The sequence below is a fragment of the Neoarius graeffei genome, chromosome 19, assembly GCF_027579695.1.
Source record: "Neoarius graeffei isolate fNeoGra1 chromosome 19, fNeoGra1.pri, whole genome shotgun sequence".
Lineage (NCBI taxonomy): Eukaryota > Metazoa > Chordata > Actinopteri > Siluriformes > Ariidae > Neoarius > Neoarius graeffei.
Window position 1 is genome coordinate 21,160,365 of NC_083587.1, and position 21,843 is coordinate 21,182,207.

The 21,843-nt window shown below is 41.1% G+C and overlaps 1 protein-coding gene across 6 annotated transcripts in view; it reads right to left on the minus strand.

Moving 5' to 3' along the window:
* Positions 1-3,269: 3,269 nt before the first annotated feature.
* The window catches only part of relch (RAB11 binding and LisH domain, coiled-coil and HEAT repeat containing), a 121,484-nt gene continuing 102,910 nt past the window's right edge, over positions 3,270-21,843 (minus strand). For 4 of the 6 annotated variants that reach the window (XM_060899857.1, XM_060899856.1, XM_060899855.1 and 1 more), the window contains 7 exons: positions 21,682-21,764; positions 16,589-16,652; positions 16,327-16,465; positions 16,087-16,203; positions 8,804-8,892; positions 7,546-7,616; positions 3,270-3,871 (listed from right to left, as the gene is read on the minus strand). In XM_060899857.1, coding sequence (XP_060755840.1) covers positions 3,751-3,871; positions 7,546-7,616; positions 8,804-8,892; positions 16,087-16,203; positions 16,327-16,465; positions 16,589-16,652; positions 21,682-21,764 — 684 coding nt within the window. In that variant the 3' untranslated portion in view covers positions 3,270-3,750. Of the gene's footprint in view, positions 3,872-7,545; positions 7,617-8,803; positions 8,893-16,086; positions 16,204-16,326; positions 16,466-16,588; positions 16,653-16,983; positions 17,067-21,681; positions 21,765-21,843 lie in introns of those variants that run through there. The other 2 variants (XM_060899854.1, XM_060899858.1) reach the window with 2 other exon arrangements.

Here is a 21,843-nt window from a genome sequence, read left to right on the forward strand (position 1 = left end):
TCTTGGCTGCAGGAGTGGAACCCAATGTGGGCTTCTGCTGTTGCATGCTGAGATGCTTTTCTGCTCACCGTGGTTGTAAAGAGTTGCTATAAGTTGCTATATCCTTCCTGGCAGCTCGAACCAATCTGGCCATTTTCCTCTGACCTCTCTTATCAGCAAGGCGTTTGTTTCCACCCACAGAACTCTTGCTCAGTGTTTTTTGTTTTTCACACCATTCTGTGTAAACTCTAGAGACTGTTGTGTGTGAAAACCCCAGGAGATCAGCAGTTTCTGAAATACTCAAACCAGTCCATGTGGCACCAACACCCATGCCACAGTGAAAGTCACACTTTGAGATCACAGTTTTTCCCATTCTGATGTTTGAAGTGAACATTAACTGAAGCTCTTGGTTTGTATCTGCATGATTTGATGCATTGTGCTGCTGTCAAGGGATCGGCTGATTAGAGAACTGCATCAAACAGCAGGTGGATGGGTGTTCCTAATAAAGTCACCAGAACTTTATACACATTATACTGTAACAAAACCAATTAAACACATTCAATCTGGAAAAAAGAAAAAAAAAGCGTGAAGCAGGAATACAAAAGTCCCCACAGTGTGAAACAGGAATACAACTTGAATGGAAAGCCAATCCATGACAAGACAACATGTACCGTGTACATTCACAATTATGAAAACTCTTATTCATACCTAGGAGCAATTTAACATCACCACTCTACCTATCTGTGTGTTTCGGTGGATGGAAGGAAACTGAGGAGCAAAGCTCCATACAGTCAGTAACCCAAGCTCAGGATGCACATCATATCCGGGGTCCCTGGCTCGATCTTGAGCTCTGGTTATTGTCTGTATGGAGTTTTGCATGGTCTTCACAGGTTTCCTCCAGGTTCTCCAGTTTCCTCCTACCTCCCAATAACTTGTCTCTTGGTGCATTGGTTGTGCTATATTGCCCGTAGGTATGAACGTGTGTGTGTGTGATGGTACCCTGGTGTCTTCTCCAGGGAAATTCTCCTGTTCCCAGGATAGGCTCTGGATCCACCATGATCCTGTCCAGGATAAAGAAAATAAACGAGTGGATGGTTGGTTTAAAAAGTTTGTTCTGTTTCAATCCACTTTATTGCAATACAGAGCCAACATTTCTCAAACGCTGGACAAACGTCAAACCATTTTGGTGGATAACGTTATTTAAATATCAACAAAACCAAGAACGGCTTCTTTTCCCGTATGTCCTTTTGAGTCTCTCTGCTTTCAAACCGCCACCATCTGCATCCATTGTAAACAAGTTGCTACATTCGAAAGAATTAAAATAAGCTCATTTAATCAGTCCGAGCCCACATGTTGAAACACCTTCTTCCAGTTCTGACAAAGTCGGTTTAATCTTTATATCATAAGCTGACACAAATGGCCGATGCCTGAGATAAAACTCGAACTTAACCCTTATCTCAGAAACCTGCCACCTGCCTTTGTTTTGCACCTGTCTTCCAGGGTGGATAGGGGCCCTTCCCATCCAGAGTTTAATGAACTGCTCTTCTCAGGTCTTTCAGCCCCGGGAATTGTCCTTCACATACACACTTCAGGTCCTCCTGTGAAACTATTATTACCTGATTTGAATAACTGTCATCTGAAGTGCTGGGAGACTTGGCTTCTTTCCCCTACTGCTACACTCTCACCTAAGAATGAATTACACACCACAACATGCAAATTTCAGGTTACTCATGAAAGAAGGAGACCTTTTATGGATGAAGTATGAATACAAGTTCAAATTGGGTGACTTCAGAAATAATCTTGGCTTACTTTCACGTTCTGATTGGAGTCGAAAGATTTATGAGATACAAATTTATTAGCTGCTTCAAAACATCCATTCAAATTGTGTACAATGGGGAGGGGCGGGGGGAGGATTTCAAATGAATCGATTATATACCATTGGAAAAAAGGGTACTAAAAGGTATGTTTGGTGTGATCTTTTCCCTGCGTGAAATATACCTTTAAATGATTATTACTGTTATTGTAAAAAAATAATTAAAGCTTCAACTTTACAGTAGATACAAAAGATGGACAATTTAGTATTTTATTTTCCTGAGAGTAGCAATATGAGGGGCGGCACGGTGGTGTAGCAGTTAGCACTATTGCCTCACAGCAAGAAGGTCCTGGGTTCGAGCCCAGCGGCTGACGAGGGCCTTTCTGTGTGGAGTTTACATGTTCTCCCCGTGTCTGCGTGGGTTTCCTCCACAGTCCAAAGACATGCAGGTTAGGCTAATTGGTGGCTCTAAATTGACCGTAGGTGTGAATGGCTGTTTGTCTCCGTGTCAGCCCTGCGATGATCTGGTGACTTGTCCAGGGTGTACCCCGCCTCTCGCCCATAGTCAGCTGGGATAGGCTCCAGCTTGCCTGCGACCTTGTAGAACAGGATAAGCTGCTACAGATGATGGATGGATGGATGGATGGATAGCAATATGACTCAAAGTTTTAGACCAACATGATAAAGAACGTCTTGTCCATGTTGTTCATGGGTCCCATTTCCACCCACCTGTTTTATTTTTTCATAAATATTACTGTATTTTTTTTTCATAAGGTACAGGCAAACCCTGCTCTTGATATTTGCCCCAATTTGAAATGAAAGTTGACACCTGCTGGCTTGAACATGAATCTATCTGGTGTTATAGATCTTGTTAAACATTGAGTAAACAACCAAAAAGCAATGAAAAAACACAGAGGCTAAATGTTCCTATGGTTTTGGGCACCCTCTCTACCTCTGTCTTTCCTGCTTGCTTTGGAAACGGTCCTGACGTCTGACTCACAGTGCACTCATGACTAAGACATCCCACACATACTTAGACCATCTCCACACACTCCCTACTGCATATTGAAGAAAAAAAAACAACCAAAACCCTGAATTATCAAGAAATCTGTGATTGGTCAGTAAGTGTTTAAGATGTTGAGCTGCACCCTGAGATCAATGGAAATAAGAAAGGGCAATGTTTATTTTATGCAAATATTCTTGGGTGGGAGAAATAAATAATAAAAGCAGTGAATTTACTAACCGGGGGTAAATGTTAAAGATTAACTACAATATGCAAATTATATCCTCAAAAGATGGAAAGAATGTCTTTACACTGCAGAACGCAGGCCCAGAACCTTCCGGATCGGCACATGAACTTTGAACCTACCTGTTGGTGTTCAAACCAACGGAGAGGGTTTATTGTTAGAACACCTGCCTGCTGATATCATATCTTACACCATTATCACATTTATAGAACGACACAACAGGCTTTCCCTTTTGTTTTTTTTTTTTATTATGACACCAATTTCCAATATACAGGATACAGGTATGTTCCTTCTCAGTGTATTATACAGTTATTTACCATTTGAGCATATCCAAAAGGAGAAAGAAATTCATTACACACGCTTATAGAAAACACCTTTCAGAGACACTGCAACACATGAAAAGAGCGTAAGACAGGGAAGGAATTTTTTTCCCCTCCATCATAGATTTTACAAAGAAAGACAAAAAAAAAAAAGCAAGCAAGAAACTCGTAGGTGACGGAAATAAAATTTCAAAAACAAACAAACCAAAAAACAGTGCAATTTTCTTTGGGAGATTGGAATATACCATTTAAGACATAAATATGATATAAAACATTAAAAAAAAACAAAAAAAACCCCAAAAAACGGATGAAATGAAGGCAGACGTTTGTCTTCAAGTAGGATGTCCCAGACAGCAGAGGCTCATGGGAAACTTCCCCAGCAGCACTCACTTCACTTCTTTCTCTGGAAAACATTGGCCAGCATGGCACCTGATGTGGTCAGCTGACCCATCTTACTCAGGAACTTGGTCTTTGCGTCTTCACCCACCAGACTCGCTGCGATGGACATGGACCTGTAAGAAAGCACATCGATTCAGATATTTAAAATAAATAAAAATAAATAAAATAAAACCCACTTCCTGGTATTTAATGCTCAGCACTAAGGCTTTTGAGAAAGGAGGAAAAAAGAAAAAAACTTGCCAAGTCTAATTGGGTTTCTGTTTGTAATATTAACTTTATAGGAAGTGTCTCTTGTGCTGGATTTGCAGCCATGTGAAAAGCAAAGACGTTATTGTGTTTGACTGGAGGGAGTAAAAGTAGCACAAGAGTGCTACAACTAAAACACCGTGTGATGCTTAAGGACCTGGATGATAAAATATACTGTATATAGCATATAAATATGAAGAGCAAAAGGAATGCAACATCATGAATGAAATACATATTTAAATTAGAACAGTAGAGTGCATACCTCCACCAAGCCACATATCAACATCAAAATCACTTGAACCAAGGATAATACTAAAGCTGTAAATCAAATTTCATCCAAATCCATTCACTACTTTGAGTAATGTTGGGAACAGACAAAAAAAAAAAATCCTGCATCTGCATACACATCCAGATTTGCATAAAAATCTAATCCATTGTTCCTTGGCTCATGGCCTACCTTTCCTCAAAATTATATCAAAACCTGTTCACTACCTTTTGAGTTACTTTGGGAACAAACAAACGGAGGCCAAAATACACCCTCCTCCAACAATGTGCATAATGCTACGATAATCACAAACTAAACCAGGAATACAGAAATTATCCAGGAATAAACCACTTCAGGATGTGCTGTTAAGGAAAAATAAATCAAAGCAATGGTATCATGTGTGATGGGGGAGCAAAGGTAACATGATGGTTGGGGGTGAATTGCTTTTAGGACGTGGAAATGTGCGTATTGATAATTTTATCATTGCAATTTTGCACAACTTTGTGAGTTCTCTTACTGATTTTAATTTGTTGTATGCTTCATCTACCTGCCCAGGGACGACAGGCAGAAAATGGCAACTTGCTAAAACCTGGTACAATGCATCTCTCCTTGTTTTGTACGAGATTAATGTTTTATTGTGCACTGTCCCTGTTTAAATAAAATAAACAAGAGTGCTCTGAGAGCACAATATCCCCCGCTGGATACTCGGCCATAACTCTGGTAAAATGTGACTTAATTGAACGAAATTGCAATATGCGTATTACCGACATATAACAAAGAATCCTGTGAAGTTTCATGAAATTCCTCCAAAAATTGTGAGAGGAGTTGATTTCAGAAAGTGAGCACCCTTCCCGGGACAGACAGACAGACATCGCCATGACATAATCCCTCTTCAGGCCTTCCGGCCAGCGGGGGATAAAAATTGTGAGGGAAGTTGATTTCAGAAAGCAAGCACACCTTGATGAAATTGCCAAAGTACAAGTTTGTTAACAGTCAAGAGCATAACTCTGGTAAAATTTGCCCAAATTAAAGGAAATTTCAATATGCGTATAACTGTCATATAACAAAACATTTTGCCAAGTTTGGTGAAATTCCTCCACAAATTGAGAGAGGAGTTGATTTCAGAAGAACGTACACCCTCATGAAATTGTCAAATTATAATTTTGTTAATCAAGGGCTGTAACGCTGGTAAAATGTGACCAAATTTAATGAAATTACAATATACGTATTACCGACATATAACAATGCCTCTTGTCAAGTTTTGTGAAATTCCTCCCAAAATTGTGAGAGGAGTTGATTTCAGAAGATGACCACCCTTCCCAGGACAGACGGACGGAAATCGCCATGACATTTTGGCCTTTCAGCCAGTGGGGGATAAAAATTACAAATTACAATTTATGTGGTCAGGGCAGCACAGTGGTGTGGTGGTTAGCGCTGTCACCTCACAGCAAGAAGGTTCTGTGTTTGAGCCCCGTGGCCGGCGAGGGCCTTTCTGTGCGGAGTTTGCATGTTCTCCCCGTGTCCGCGTGGGTTTCCTCCGGGTGCTCCGGTTTCCCCCACAATCCAAAGACATGCAGGTTAGGTTAACTGGTGACTCTAAATTGACCGTAGGTGTGAATGTGAGTGTGAATGGTTGTCTGTGTCTGTGTGTCAGCCCTGTGATGACCTGGCGACTTGTCCAGGGTGTACCCCGCCTCTCGCCCATATAGTCAGCTGGGATAGGCTCCAGCTTGCCTGCAACCCTGCACAGGATAAGCGGCTACAGATAATGGATGGATGGATGAAATTATGTGGTGTGCTGTGGAGTTACCGTTCCCACCAGAAACATGTTTTATTCTTCTAACATCTCAGCATTTATTTATCGAAAAAAAATGTCATAGCTTTTATCCATTTATAGCTACATTTAACATTGTGGAACATCCTCAATTTATATTACATTTATATTTACATTATAGTTAGAAACCAATCTCTTGAAGTTAATATGACGAGGAAATGCAGCGAGTCAAACTGGGAAGTCCTCCATCCTGAAGACTTTCCTGTGATGGAAAACCTCCTGACTGTTAAAATCTCTCATGCTCCTTTGATAAATGTTATTTAAACACATCCTCACAGAAAACCTCACCATATCAATGAAGATGTCTTTGTGAAACAAGAACAGGCTTTCACAATCTGTATTATTAGCGTTCGATTAAAATGTCTGCGCTATTATAGAAAAGTATTAGTATGAGCCGGACCTACGTTCAGAGCTGCTGTTGTAGACAAATAAAATCAATACCTTCTCAGCAATCAGTGCTGAGATGTGAACAGCACTGCGGTGTAAAGTTTATAAGCCAAGACATGTTGAAAATGAATCATTAGATGGACAGCTTCATCTTCTTGTTTATTAAATAAGTAAATCGCAGGGATAGTCTGTATTTATGTACAAATTTAGCTTTAACACACAGTAGAAAAATGCGTATGTTCAATTAATCGCCCGTGAAGTTCAAGAACTCCCTCGTTTGTCGATATGTACAGTAAGAATGCTGCTCATAATGTTAGTGAAGTTTTGTTCATGTTTATAGACTACACCAAGTCACACTGTGTCCTAAAGCACTTGTTCATTACTTGTTTTTGCCAAGTAGCTAAAGCAGCTCTGTGTCTTGGTCATGGAGTTCATTTGTGGAAAGGAGAAATGACGCAAATGAAATGTTTCACCTTTACCCCAATAATTGTTGATAATCACATTACAGAGCCAAACGGTTCCTGCAATTACAGAACTTTTCCTACTCAAAAACCTAACAGAACCCGGTTTAGACCGTATAAGTAGCATGTTTGCCGTTACAACAGAAACCCGCTGATAAAAATCATGAATACAAATACAAGTCGAAGTCAAGTTTACAGAAAATGTAACAAGATGCTGTGCTGCTTGAAGCCAGAGACTTGGATAAGGACATAGTCGGTTCACCATAATCATAAATGCCAGTGCCAAAAGCATTCACGCCTGATTGGTAACCTCAGAGACATTCAGAGTCAAACAAACGCTGGGCTCCAGAAGCCTGCTTTTTACAGAAAACAATAAAACTGTCTTATTTGCAACTGTGACTTATGTGCATTTATATCCTATTCACAATTACTGTACGTCTCATTTCAGTCCATGTAAAAACTATGCAGAATCGTGGTGGGTTTGTTTTGGGGGGTCCCCTGAAACTACTCTAATTTGATACTATGAAATTGAACTGGTGGCTTTTAATGAGAAAAGAAGGATGGACACACAAACACTGGACAGTAAGGTCTCACCCTTGTGCCTCTCCCATGGCTCGGTTTTCCACCTTCAGCTCACACTCCTTAATCATGGAGCTGAGAATAACCTGGCGGAGAGACAAGAACAGAGTAAAATTAGAGTGCTGCTGGGAACTCTGACACCATGTGGCCTGGGCGTTAGTGACACATCAGCTGGGCATTAGTAGGCAAATTAAAAAATAAATAAATAAAATAACTGGACGCATGAAAAAGATACTGACTCTGACGACAGGAAAATACAATAATCTGAAGATAATTGATGTCACATGACAGTGGAGGTTTATAGATAGATAGATAGACAGATAGATGTCTTACATCTTATGATTTGTAATAATTTCCTTCGGGATGAATAAAATATCGAAGAGAGCCCAGGCGTTAAAGGTATAGTTTAGCAAATTAAAGCAGTTGATCAACCATGACTTGTTTGCTGTCCTTGATATTTGACTTTATTTCGTTTTGCACAGGAGTCGTGAGACTAATGTAGCTAACAAGTAATGCATGTACTGTAGATTTACATAACAGAAGTCAATCCTTCAAACCGAAATTAATTTCTACTTTGAATTTTCTTCGCCCTAATTTCGTCACCCGCAAATCCCATCCACAAGCCAGCACTCGATTATAATACGATTATAAACAGCCAACCAGAGCACGTCAAAGTGAACGCGTTTGGAGAAAAGCGCTATCCACCCTCTTCCACATACACATGCTCGCAAATAATGTCGCTGCGACCCAGACAGCACGGCCAACTTTGCTCCTAGCGCACTATCAGAACTCGAACTCATGATCTGCTCACGATTGGGGCAAACACTTAACAGCTTCCTTTCCCCAATCAAACCTTTATTCTTAGCTCAGTTTGCCTTTTAGACCTCACCTCAAGTTAAAGTCTGATTGTCTAAAATGGTTGCCACACAATGCTTTGTTCAGGTTTATAGGATTATAAGAGGTCATAGTGTGTCCCATACCACATCGACTTAAACCACAAAGTTAAGATGCACTTTTGGAAAGATAGCCTTTCATTCGTTGAAATTCTTTGTGTTATTGTGACCTCACACTCAGGAAACAAACATCATACAGCAAACGTTCCGGTTGATCGACTTCAAGGATGTATAATTTATAATGACGCATCATCAAGCATTTTACATTTTATTCAATTTATTAATACTAAAAATATCTACAGATACCCAGGACAGACTTCATATTTTAGAAACGGACTCAAAATGCAGTAGGTGGCAGGTCTTGCTATAGTTTGTCCTACCTCGTGTTCTGGAGAAAGATGCTCCATGTCGGTCCTCAGGCACCTCAGACCAGGAAGAAAATGATTTACCATGATCTCTTCAGAAATGACTGAGATGTGAGAGTCAAGAAAAGACTGGAATATATTACAGAATAATGCCCATTTAAAAAACAGTGACATGACTTGAATACTAGTCTAATGTAGAATACTACATCAAAGTAACTGGGTTTGTGATATTAGCATTAGACTTCTTTGTGTTATATGACTAATCTAGTAGCTTTCACTTATTACTAGTGCTACTTCTTTTACACTGGTGATTCATGAAACCATATCAACAAACCTATACTTTTTTTTTTGTCCAATCATCTTTAAATGTAGTTGAGCTTGGTTTGCTAATTTATGGAGCAACAAGGTGGTTATTTTTTATTAAGATGTTGCATGAAATAATTAGTTTGTGGCCTCAATATAATAATTTATGGCATTTAAAAAAAAAAAAAAAAAAACAAGAGTGATCTGAGAGCACAATATCCCCTGCTGGAAACTATGCCATAACTCTGGTAAAATGCGACTGAATTGAACAAAATTGGAATATGCGTATTATTGACATATAACAAAGAATCCAAGTTTTGTGAAATTCTTCCAAAAATTGAGAGAGGAGTTGATTTCAGAAGGTGAATACCTTTCCTGGGACGGACGGACGGACAGACATCGCCACAACACAATCCCCCTTCAGGCCTTTCGGCCAGCAGGGGATAAAAACTTTTTGCCAAATGACATGAAATTCTTCCAAAAATTGTGAGGGAAGTTGATTTCAGAAAGCAAGCACACCTTGATGAAATTGCCAAAGTACAAGTTTGTTAACAGTCAAGAGCATAACTCTGGGAAAATTTGCCCAAATTAAACGAAATTTCAATATGCGTATAACTGTCACATAACAAAGCCTTTTGCCAAGTTTGGTGAAATTCCTCCACAAATTGTGAGAGGAGTTGATTTCAGAAGAACGTACACCCTCATGAAATTGTCAAAGTACAAGTTATTTAAATCAAGCGTCAAAACTCTGGTCAAATTTTCACAAATGAAATTAAATCTCAAAATGCGTATTACCGTCGTATAACAAGGCCTTTTGCCAAGCTTCGAGAAATTCATCCAAAAATCGAGAGAGGATTTGACAGCAGAAGGAAAGTACACCTTCATGAAATTGTGAAAGTATAAGGTTGTTAACCAAGGGCCACAACTCTGATAAAATGCGACCGAATTTAACGAAGTTACAATATGCGTATTACCGACATATAACAATGCCTTTGGCCAAGTTTCATGAAATTCCTAAACAAATTGTGAGAGGAGTTGATTTCAGAAGCAAAACACTCTCGTGAAATTGTCAAATTATTATTTTATTAATCAAGGGCTGTAACGCTTGTAAAATATGACCCAATTTAACAAAATCACAATGTGTGTAACGGACATATAAAGAATCCTGACAAGTTTTGTGAAATTCCTCCAAAAATTGAGAGGAGTTGATTTCAGAAGGTGAGTACCCTTCCCGGGACGGACAGACGGAAATTGCCACGACATAACCCCCATTTGGGCCTTTCGGCCAGTGGGGGATTTAAAACCCCCCCAAAACAAACAAAAAAAAACCCCACCACAACAAGAAACACAGTTGTAACCTCACTGGCTACTTCGCAGACAACTGAAAATTCTCTCCTTTCTGATGTATTGTCTCAAAACCTGTAGCTAATCTCTGGTTAGATGAGCTGCCTTCAGCTAAATAAATTACATAAATGCATGCAGCAATTGGCCATAAACAATCTGCTAGGGAAGCTGTGACAGTTCTGATTTTTGTCATCAGACATGATCAGTTCCGCTTCGCAACAGTCCCCCCCACCCAAGTACTCATGAAAGTCCAAAAGACAAGGTGGTCTTCATGAAAGCAGATCCCTTTGGTCTGTGTTGAAGGAGGGCTTCCTTCAAAACCAACTGGAGAAAACAAGATGGTCCTCCCTTGAACCGCCACAAAACAGGACCTACAGATCTCCCACATATTACCCACTATGGTTAAGAGTCACCCGTGTGACAGAACTGATGAAGGGGAAAGAAAAGTGAGAGACAGAAAGAGGACAGGAGACAAATACATATAGACAGGAAATGAAAACAGACTAACTGACAAAAGATATGAAGTGATGAAAAGGAGTGAGAAAATGAGACAATATAGAAAAAAATCCAACAAGAACAAGAAGGGGGGAGAAAAAAAACAAACAAAACCCACCTACACATAGGCATGTGTGCTGGGAAACCAGAGCAGTGGGTTGATCCCCAGGCTCTCGCTGCCCACCGCAACATCAGAGAGCGGGCAGCGCAGCGTTTCACCATCCACCCTGCAATTTGCCATCCAGAAATGGCTGAGGTTTATTTGCTTTCGTTCCCTGCCAGCTTGACACGTAAACATTTTGAAAACGACGCAGCGCTTGGAAGAGGGGAACAGGCCGACTGAGAAAAAGACGGAAAGAAAGAGAGACCGAGACAGATAGAGACGCCGCGTCAGCCACAGAACCTCCAGTCTATTTAAAATAGTTGAACATGACTCAGGAAGAGCGAAGGAGCTCGTCGGAAGGAGCTTTATCAAAGCTTTACAGGGAAGCCGAATTGCACAGAGGAAACAGTCCTGTAGGTGCCACATGTGAGTGAGTGAGTGAGTGTGACAAAAAGCACACTACATCTGTAAAAGCTTTATAGGGAACTCCACTCCGATTTCACTTTGGACTGCTGGAACTGTGGTTCTACTTACAGTCAGTCATTTGGAGATGCTTTTATCCAAAGTGATTCAAAACTGAACCAGAGTCCAGTCTAAGTATAGAGCAGTACAGGATTAAGGATCTTGCTTACAGGCCCAACAGTGGCTCTCTGATAGTCTTGGGATATAAACTCAAACCTTAATCACAATTGGTATCGCAAAAATCAATGAACACTTTTAGATTATTGCAGAACCTTTACTGGGGATTATAGTGCTACGGATAATACAATATCGTCCAATGACTGGAACCTGGAAAATATTAGAAAATAAAAGACAAAGCAGGTGGGGAAAAAAAATCCCACTGATTAATCTTTGTCAGCATGTTATTCAGTTATATTAACTTAAAAACCAATTCTTCATTAACGTAGTACTATGAACTATTCTGTAACTATAGTGCAACTAATAGGAAAAGCATGTAGTCTCTTTGATATCTCTAAGATATTTACCTCCGCCAAGGAGGTTATGTTTTCGGTGCAGTTTGTTTGTCAGGATGTAAGCAGGATTGCGCAAAACCCACCACATCCATTTTCTTGAAATTTGGTGGAAGGGTGTAACGTTGGCCAAGGAAGAACACAGTACATTTTGGAACGGATCCGAGTCACGAGGCGGATCCAAGAACCGTTTTTGATAACATTGCGTTGTTTTTTTTTTAACTTTTTTTTTTTTTTTATAGATAGGACAGTGTAGAGCAGGGGTGGCCAACCAGTTGGAGACCAAGAGCCACATTTTTTACTGTATTACCGCAAAGAGCCACATCATACACATGGGCACACGAACATCACCCATCCCTTCCTCTCTCTCTCTCACACACACACCTCTGCTCAGCCAGATTAATAGTAAATGTCACACGCCAACAGGAGAGAAATTTACTCCTTCAGTCAGTACTAATACCACAGGCCAGTCATTTACAGCAATCAATATTGTGTGCACTTACTATGCATGTTGCTTAGTGGGACTTCTGACATTCCTTGCCTTGAACAATCCTTTTCAAATCTGGCTTGTATTCCGTCGTTGCCACTCGAAGTAGTTCTTTCACATGGGTTTCAGTCAGAACAGAACGATGCTTTGACTTCACATGTTTCATGGTAGAGAACACAGACTCGCAGACGTATGTTGACCCAAACATTGACAGTATCTTAAGCGCAGCCCGTTTCACATTCGGGTATTTTTCCAATGGCACACTTTTCCAAAACTCAATGGTGCCTTCCCTTAAAACAGGTTTCAGTTGGTCTTCCTCACGAAGATCGATCATCTCCAACTCAGCCGCAGCCTCATCTGTGACTAGCGGGGCTTTCAAACAGTCCATCTCTGCATTGAATGGGTCGACGAGGAACGTAACCTGTGGCCTTTTCAGTTGTATATCACGGAACCGGGTTACAAAGCTTTCGTGCAGGTTTTCAATTAGTGTTGCATATCTGGCTCCTTGCTTATTCAGGGAGGCGGGAAGCTTTGAAATGAGCTAATGACGACTGACATATAAGGCAGAATGGCTTGCCATTACGTTCAACAAAAAAGTATAAACTCTCCCACTCTGTTAAAAATGTCCTATGTTCGTCTTCATGTTTTCGTTTTGCTGTGCATTTTTTCATTGCCATTTTGAGAGGCTACTTGACACAAGATACACCTTGCCCAAAAACTTAGCGATTATCTCACGCACATGCGCATTTGACATGACCTGAAAATACCGTAATATACCCAAGCAAAGTGAAGATGTATTTGACGAAAATACCATACTGAACTCAAGCAAAGCGCACACGCACATAAAAAAACACCACAAACACAAACTTCGATATGAACGTAAGAGCCGCATGACACCGGGCAAAGAGCCGCATGCGGCTCGCGAGCCGCGGGTTGGCCACCCAAGGTGTAGAGAGACAGGAAATGAGCGGGAAAGAGAGACGGGGAGGGATCGGGAAATGACCTCGGGTCGGAATCGAACCCGGGTCCCCGGATTTATGGTATGGTGCCTTAGCCATCTGAGCCATGACACCCCCGATAACATTGCGTTTGGCCTCGGTGGGAGCCATACATCTTAAAATCTAGTAGATGGCAATAAAGTTCAATAGTCACAAAACACAGCCAGTGTAGGAATACAATGACTCCAGATCACAATCTGCATTCACAGGTACCAGTAATCCTCTGAGATAAGCCTAGGTCACAACCGGACGTACGATTTTTTGGCCGTGCGATTTTTGGCGTTTCCCAAATCGCTGCGGTTTTTTTGTTCGTGGAGAAAGACACACGTTGGCTGTAAGTTTGTCTTGCAACCTGAAAAAAACGTAAGCGCCCGTAGAGTTTGTTTGACATGACAAAGAACCTCTGCGGCCAGTCTACGGCTCGAAAATCAGCACGTCCAGGGTACCCCCAGGATTGTTAAACCAAAATTTAAGACTTTTTAAGACTTTTTTAATGCCATTTCAAGTGAAATGTAATACCTTTGTCGCACTCATTTGGGAAGAATAAATCATATTGAGCACCAGATTAAACTTCAAATAATTACTATTTACGAGTGTTTGAAATAACAAAATTACATTTATTAAAATAATCAATCAGAATTCATTCTACTCACACCCCCTGGACACCATGCAGAGGAGAGCACCCCCATGTAAGTCCAGACAATCACCCCTCATACACACACACACACACACACACACACACACACACACACACACACACGCCAGAGAAGCATTCAAAAGACAAAAAGAATAGTATAGCTATAATAGTATAGTATAGCTGCCTGCTTCTGAATTGTGGATGCAAACGAAATATGTTTACCACTTTTCATGTGAGAATCCAGAGCTGTAAGCCCCATTGTCCCTAGTTGAAAGGTTTTTTTTTTTTACACAAAGTGCATAATGCCTCACGGTCATTATTTGGAACCCCCTTAACCCAGGCGTATTTAGGCCCCGGTCACACCGCCTGAACTTTGCTGGAGCGTTCCTGGAGCGGTGAAAAAAATTCATCACCGCTCGTAACCGTTCACCACCGTTTAACAAAAGTTGGCCCCCGTTAAAGCAACGCCGTATACGCTCGGCCACCGCTGATGTTTCTCGAGGGGCCCTCCTACCGCTCCGAAAGTTTTGAGCTGCACAAAATATTGCGAGCGGTGAGGAGGGGGCAATTTTCCGCCCCGGCAAAGTTCACCCCCGCTCCACCAACGCCCAGTCAAAGTTTGGCACCGCTAGACGCAAGTTCGTGGACGCTTGGGTCCGCTAGGCCAACGCAGAAATCTTGAAAGCTGGACCACCGCTGCTTTGCCAGCGTTGTCCGGGCGGCGATTAAACGTTGCACAAACTTCGGTGGAGCGGTTGTAAGCGTTTTATGAGCGGACACGGGGTTGCTGGAACGGTGTCGGGCGTTGAAGCAGCTATCCATGGCGGTGATGAACTTTGGTTTGGCGTTGGTATAGAGGTGTCGGAGCGGGACCAGAATTTGGCAATAAATACGGGAGAAATGGACCAGGAGCTCATTTGGAATCGAGCTGCCGTTGAGTTCAGACCTCATCTATATCGAATTTGCTCAAAGTTACAGTAAAACTGTATCACCATGGATGCTGAGAGACTTGCTATGATTGGTGCTAAACCAACTTTATACCCCCGCCGAGCCAAAGCCCGCATGCGCAGAACGCCGCTATACCAACGCTCGCTACCACTAAACCAACGCTAAAGCAACGCCGGCTTCAGCGGTGCACCGCTAAGCCAACGCCCGTGTTTTCGATTTTTTTTCCCATTTTGTGCGCGGTGACAAGCGTTGTCGAAATTCGGCCCCCCCTCCCTACCGTTCAAGGAACGCTCCAGCAAAGTTCGGGCGGTGTGACCGGGGCCTTAGGGTCGAGCGGCCACTTCGGGTTGAATCTGCACTTCCCCATGCTCTCTCCCCCTCACCCTCTCTGCTCTATGCGCCTGCTGCTCTCGTTTCGTGTGAACCCTTTACGGCGCGACGTGAATTTCCCGCTGTTTGCGTGTGAACGCCAGGGCAGCGCAAAACATTTTAGATTTTGCTTCATTTTCATCACAGAGAATTTAATCTAGGTTACGCAACGATGTTAGACTTTCTTTGGAAAATTAAGACCTCCGTGGAAAAAATTAAGACTTTCAAGATGAAACTTAATACTTTTAAGGCCTTAATTCTGGAAAATGAAATTCAATACTTTAATACTTTTAAGACTCCGCGGGTACCCTGACGTCACACGCGTGCCCTCCGTGCGTTTCTTGCGTTTTTTGCACGTAGACCGGCCGTAGGAGCACGTACGGCCGGTTGTGACCGAGGCAATACACATGTAGGCCCATAATTGTAAGAGTTTTGGAAATGCTGTATACCCAGACATATAAAGTGGCTGTGGTTGCAGATTTGCACATCATAGTAGAGTCAACTATTTTCCTTGGAGGCAGTTTGCACACTCCAAGTGCCCTTCTAGTTATAAAAATAATACTTGCAACCCAGAACAAAAATAAAGAGGGTAAAGAAGTGTGAAACTGTTTACAGTTCAGAGTTATGAGAGCGAAAAGGATACAACAGCAGGACAAAGCACTGTAGGCCTCAAACAGCTGGCCTGCGATGTCCATGCGCTTGTTCTCCACCGTCTGCATGTTATTACTCATAGCCAGCTTGTGCAAATGTGGAAGGACAACTGTGGAGACAAGGACAGAGAGTGCGTGTTTACTGCTAGGCAGATCTCAATAACACTTTGCCACACTAGAGATGCAGCACCAATGCAGACTGTTAGAAGAAATCAGTCAGTCATCACGCTTACACTCGTCTCGGAACCTGGGCTCGGCATTGGGGCCAACCCTGCCAAACGTCTTAATAATCTCCATGTGTAAGGAATGCTGGTCCTGATATAGTGGGTCTTCTAGAAAGGAAGCCAGCTGCATTTTCACTCTTTCCAGCAACTAAAAAACACATGTAAATAAACAGGAAGCTGAAATCAAGGCAGTTAAAGGCACACACATTTCCTAAACGACTACAACACTACAGTTGGAAATGGGTTTGTTTGTGAGAGTAGAAATCAGTACCTCTCTTTGTGTTACAGTCTCCATAATGGTTCCAAATGCAGGGATAGTGGAAATCCTCACAGAGCTGCAAGCATTAAATTTAAATAAATAAATAAACAAATAAATAAAATCAGCATGCACTCAAAACAACCAACAACCCCTTAGCCAATAAAGAATCAACAATCCAATCAACCCAACACAACCACTGATCACAATGTATGGAATATGTGGTAAGCAAGGATGGATAATGTCAGACGATCATGCCAATGGTAATATAGAAACCAAAACACTATTACGAGAAGTCATTAAAAAAAAAAAGAAAAAAGATGAATACATATTTAAAAAAAAAATCCAACCAAGAGAATGAAGAGACAGGATATTGGTGTTAAAATATCTCATGGCTGGGTTTAACTCACAATTCGGGACCACTGCACAAGGTAATAAGGGCCGGGGCTACCCGCTTGTCAATTAAGGCTTCGTTCATGCCTCGAAGGATCAGCTGCAAACCGGGCAGATGCAAAAGAGAGACGGGGGCATCAAACACACACGCACACACCCACCCCAGGACCTAGCAGGGCAAGGACTTGGGGGGAGAGAGAGAGAAGGGGGCGGAAAGGGGAAGGGATCTATGGTTTTGGACCTGAGGACGGGAGGGGCAAGCATGCCAGGAGCCACACGGATGGACAAATAGATGTGTAGAACATGCTGCTGCTTCAAGCCAGTGGTGGTTAGCGATGATCATGCTAGGTGAAAGCGTTAGTACAACATGTGTGTCACAAAAAAAAAAGTTGATTCCTTCAAGCCTGGGTTGTGTCAGAGAAGCCACAAGAAAGCATAGTCCAGCAGTTTATCAGATTATTTTTATTATTAAGCAAAAATAATTTAGATCAATATAAATCGGATCTAAAATCCAAATCTCATCTGATCAAATCTGTAACACATGTATGATTACGACAGACAAGACTTCCTAAACGTTTCCCTATACTGAAAAAAAATCCTTCTCTCTGTTGTAATGAAAGGTTTAAGAAAAGTTGCTGAATTCTGTCAAACAACGTTAAAGCAAAATTCTTCTGGGAAAATATCTGCATCTTTAATTTGGTTATTCTGAAATGGGGCTGCTTTTTCAGCGGGAAGAATGTGTGGTTGTGTGTTAGGAAAATCAACATGCCTTAGTTTACTCAGATACCACAAAATTCTAGGATAGTGATATTCAAACTCTGAGAAAGAAGTTTAAAACTGTTCATGATAAACCCCTGCCCCTTTTTTAGGTTTGTTTGTTTAATTTTCTATAAAAGCAGCTCTGACAGTAATCCTGGCTACAAGACAAATCACAGATTTAAAGAGTATTAGACTACTAACATTAGTTATCTAGTAGTAGTAGTAGACTACTACTAGATAACATCGTCAAGGTGTGCTCTAAGATTATTGGACTTCCTGCTCGCCACCTGAATACTGTGTACGAGCAGCAGGCTAGCGGCCTGGCTCGTCGAATTCTTAAGGACTCGACTCATGCTTTGTTCCCAGCGTTTGAGCAGCTGCCATCTGGTCGCAGGTTCCGCTGTCCGGCCTGTAAGACCCAGAGGAGGAGAGCAACCTTTGTTCCAAGTGTTATTCTCCTCCTGAACTCTAAGAAGTCTAAGACAGTTACAATAACTTAAGTCTCCTGTACAATACTCTAGTGCAATATCACATGTCCTGATGTGCAATATTACCTTGTCACTTTAACTACAATGTCACTCTAATCATATTGTCACTTTAATTTTATCCACGCTTCATTTTATTTATTTGCCATATTTTATCTGCTTTTTTTTTTTTACTTTGTTACTGGCAGCAGGCCTGCCATTGTACATAATACGCTGTTTGTTTTTTTTGCCCACCCACTTTTGTGATTTTATTCTTTTTGTGATTTTATTCTCTTGCTCTTATTTTAATGTACCGCTCTTCGCCCTTCTAATTGCCCTTTGGGGATAAATAAAGTTGTGTCTGATTCTGATACTCCCAATATAAACATTTTTTTTTTAAATGTACGTTTTCTCTGGGGAGAGGTTTATTTAAGATTTTTGGAAGGAGCCTCCAGTGTCAGCGCTTTGTATCTGTCAGAGGTAAAGTTGTAACCAAGTTTCTGTCATGTCTTCAGGACAGATGGATTTGTACCTTTTCAGGAACATGGCAAGGTGTTTTTTCTGGCTTATTAACACACACAGAGAGAGAGGGAGAGAGAGAGAGAGAGAGAGAGAGAGAGAGAGAGAGAGAGAGAGGAAAAAAACAAACAAACAAAAAACCCTGGATGTTTCCATAAAGTAATAAACAGGAAATAATTTGTTTCATGGATGCCCACACAAGTAAACTAATTTATGTTGTATGAAACCTATTTCTAAACATTTTCTTTTCTTTACCAATTTGAGCTCAAGTTTGAAATAGTATGACCGTGTATGAGGCCCATTGTAGGTTAAAATAAATAAATGTTATATATAATATACTAGATTTAATAAATATATTTAATATAACTATTATATTTGCAATTTTTTAAATCTCGGAAATTCAGTTTTCCCCCCCTTTAGTAGGCATATCAGGTGAAAATACAAATTCAATCCAAATTGCTTGAAACTGCTCTCATTGAATACAGAACAACATATTTTTTACAGAATTAAAAGATGTTTATCCATTTTTGAGATATTACAAATCAAAGACTAAAAAAAAAAAAAAAAAAAAAAAAAAAAACCAGCTTAATTTTGAGAAAACTGCCGTAATATTCATGATCCAAAATGGGCCTCATTAACCAATGAGATTAAATGTTTTTTCTTAATAACGTTTCTATTTTTCAAGATATTTACATGGAAATTGGTGGCACATAGATGGTTGTATACTGAATAATAAGTTTGAAAAATAGCTTTAAACAAACTATGCAAATTAGTATTTCATTAGCATTAATTATGCTAATTGGGTAAAACCGTTAAATCGATACACTCCGTCAAAAAAAAAGAAAAGATTATTTCTAATACCCTCTCTGTGCTCTGTAGGCCTTTGTATTTCTCAAAAGTAGGCCTACTAGTGTTTATATTAAATAATATAAATGAGAATATTCACAGCTTTCAAGGCGAACCTCGAAAAAACTGATCCACATCCAATAAACAATTCACATTCATTGAATTTAAATTGACACTCGCGTTTCTGACTTTTTTTTTTAATCTCATTCCGACCATGAAGATCTCAATATTTTTTCATCAAAACAACTAGTTATATTCTAAAATAGTTATTTATTTACAGGAAATCAGTTTGATTTGAAAAAAAAAAAAAAAAAGTCAGTAAAGCTATGAAAACTCACTTCAGAGTCTCCCATAAAGCATAACATCAAAACTAGCTGACGAAGTATTCAGCAAAATTTTCCATCAGAAACAGTGAGAGAACATCTCTATAAAAGTTATCTGATTTATCTCATCTCATCTCATTATCTGTAGCCGCTTTATCCTGTTCTACAGGGTCGCAGGCAAGCTGGAGCCTATCCCAGCTGACTACGGGCGAAAGGCGGGGTACACCCTGGACAAGTCGCCAGGTCATCACAGGGCTGACACATAGACACAGACAACCATTCACACTCACATTCACACCTACGCTCAATTTAGAGTCACCAGTTAACCTAACCTGCATGTCTTTGGACTGTGGGGGAAACCGGAGCACCCGGAGGAAACCCACGCGGACACGGGGAGAACATGCAAACTCCGCACAGAAAGGCCCTCACCGGCCACGGGGCTCGAACCCAGACCTTCTTGCTGTGAGGCGACAGCGCTAACCACTACACCACCGTGCCGCCCCTATCTGATTTATATTCATGAGAAATCCAGTCGGAAACTGATCAGAAGAAAGAGAGCCTGAGTGCTTTTCCATGACTCAAAAAGCACCGGCAGTTTCCCGATGTCCTGCAAGCAGAGAGTGAACTCTGTTTTACCAACTTCAACCTGCCGTTACTCCCAAAGTACTGAACGGATCTTAACCACATACATTTCTTTGGAAAGCAGAGAGAAGATTTTTAATGATAGTATTTCACAATATAAAATAACAAGAGTTAAGCAATGACAAATTTGGAAACTTAGATGAGCGTCTGCATGCACAGTTTTCACAGTACGGCCAGCGAACGTCTGATATGCCTACCTTTAGATTATAACCCTCACCTCACCACCTTTTTAAAAATCTACAATGGCCCTAATATGCTGTCATAAAATAGTCTTGTTATTTTTTTCTATTTTTAAGCATTTTTTTTCCAGCTGAAAAAAAAAGTCTTCCAAAAGAATATGAACATGTAAAGCTTCTGGTTAAATAATAATATATTTAAATTATATCCATCCATTATCTGTAGCCGCTTATCCTGTACAGGGTCACGGGCAAGCTGGAGCCTATCCCAGCTGACTACGGGTGAAAGGCGGGGTACACCCTGGACAAGTCGCCAGGTCATCACAGGGCTGACACATAGAGACAAACAACCATTCACACTCACATTCACACCTACGGTCAATTTAGAGTCACCACTTAACCTAACCTGCATGTCTTTGGACTGTGGGGGAAACCGGAGCACCCGGAGGAAACCCACGCGGACACGGGGAGAACATGCAAACTCCACACAGAAAGGCCCTCGTTGGCCACGGGGCTCGAACCCAGACCTTCTTGCTGTGAGGCGACAGTGCTAACCACTACACCACCGTGCCGCCCCGTATGTACACACAACGTTTATTATTTTTAGATGCCTTTAACTATATTAAATTTTACTCATATGAAAATTGGTTATTTCTGTATTTAGTAAAGAACCATGGAAAAGTTACATTTCACAGCCATGCATGTAGGACCATATACAGTACATGTTTAGTATTTAGGAGGGATGGGATTTTTGGTTGGGAAAATAGAATACCAAAAGTCAGTATTGTTCAAGTGTTGGCATCGTGGAGGTAAACTGCATTTTTCTTTCATTACAAGGAAACAGGACAGTGTTCTTATCTGTGGGAAGATGTACCTATAGTTAACCTAAGATTCCTAGATGGCCTGACAAGGCCTGATTTAAGGCTTCCCAGGCAAAACCAAGGCAGAGGGATGTGTGTGAGTGAAGGAGGCAGGAGGAGACTTACATTTCAGGATCACTGGAGAGAGTGATAAGTGCCGGAACAACTCTCTGAGCTACTAGGGTTTCATTCACCCCCTTCACCAACAGCTGATTGGTCAGATCGGGGGTGATGTCACACAGGACGTATGGAAGGAGCGAGCAGAGAGTCATGGAACACCACAGGAGA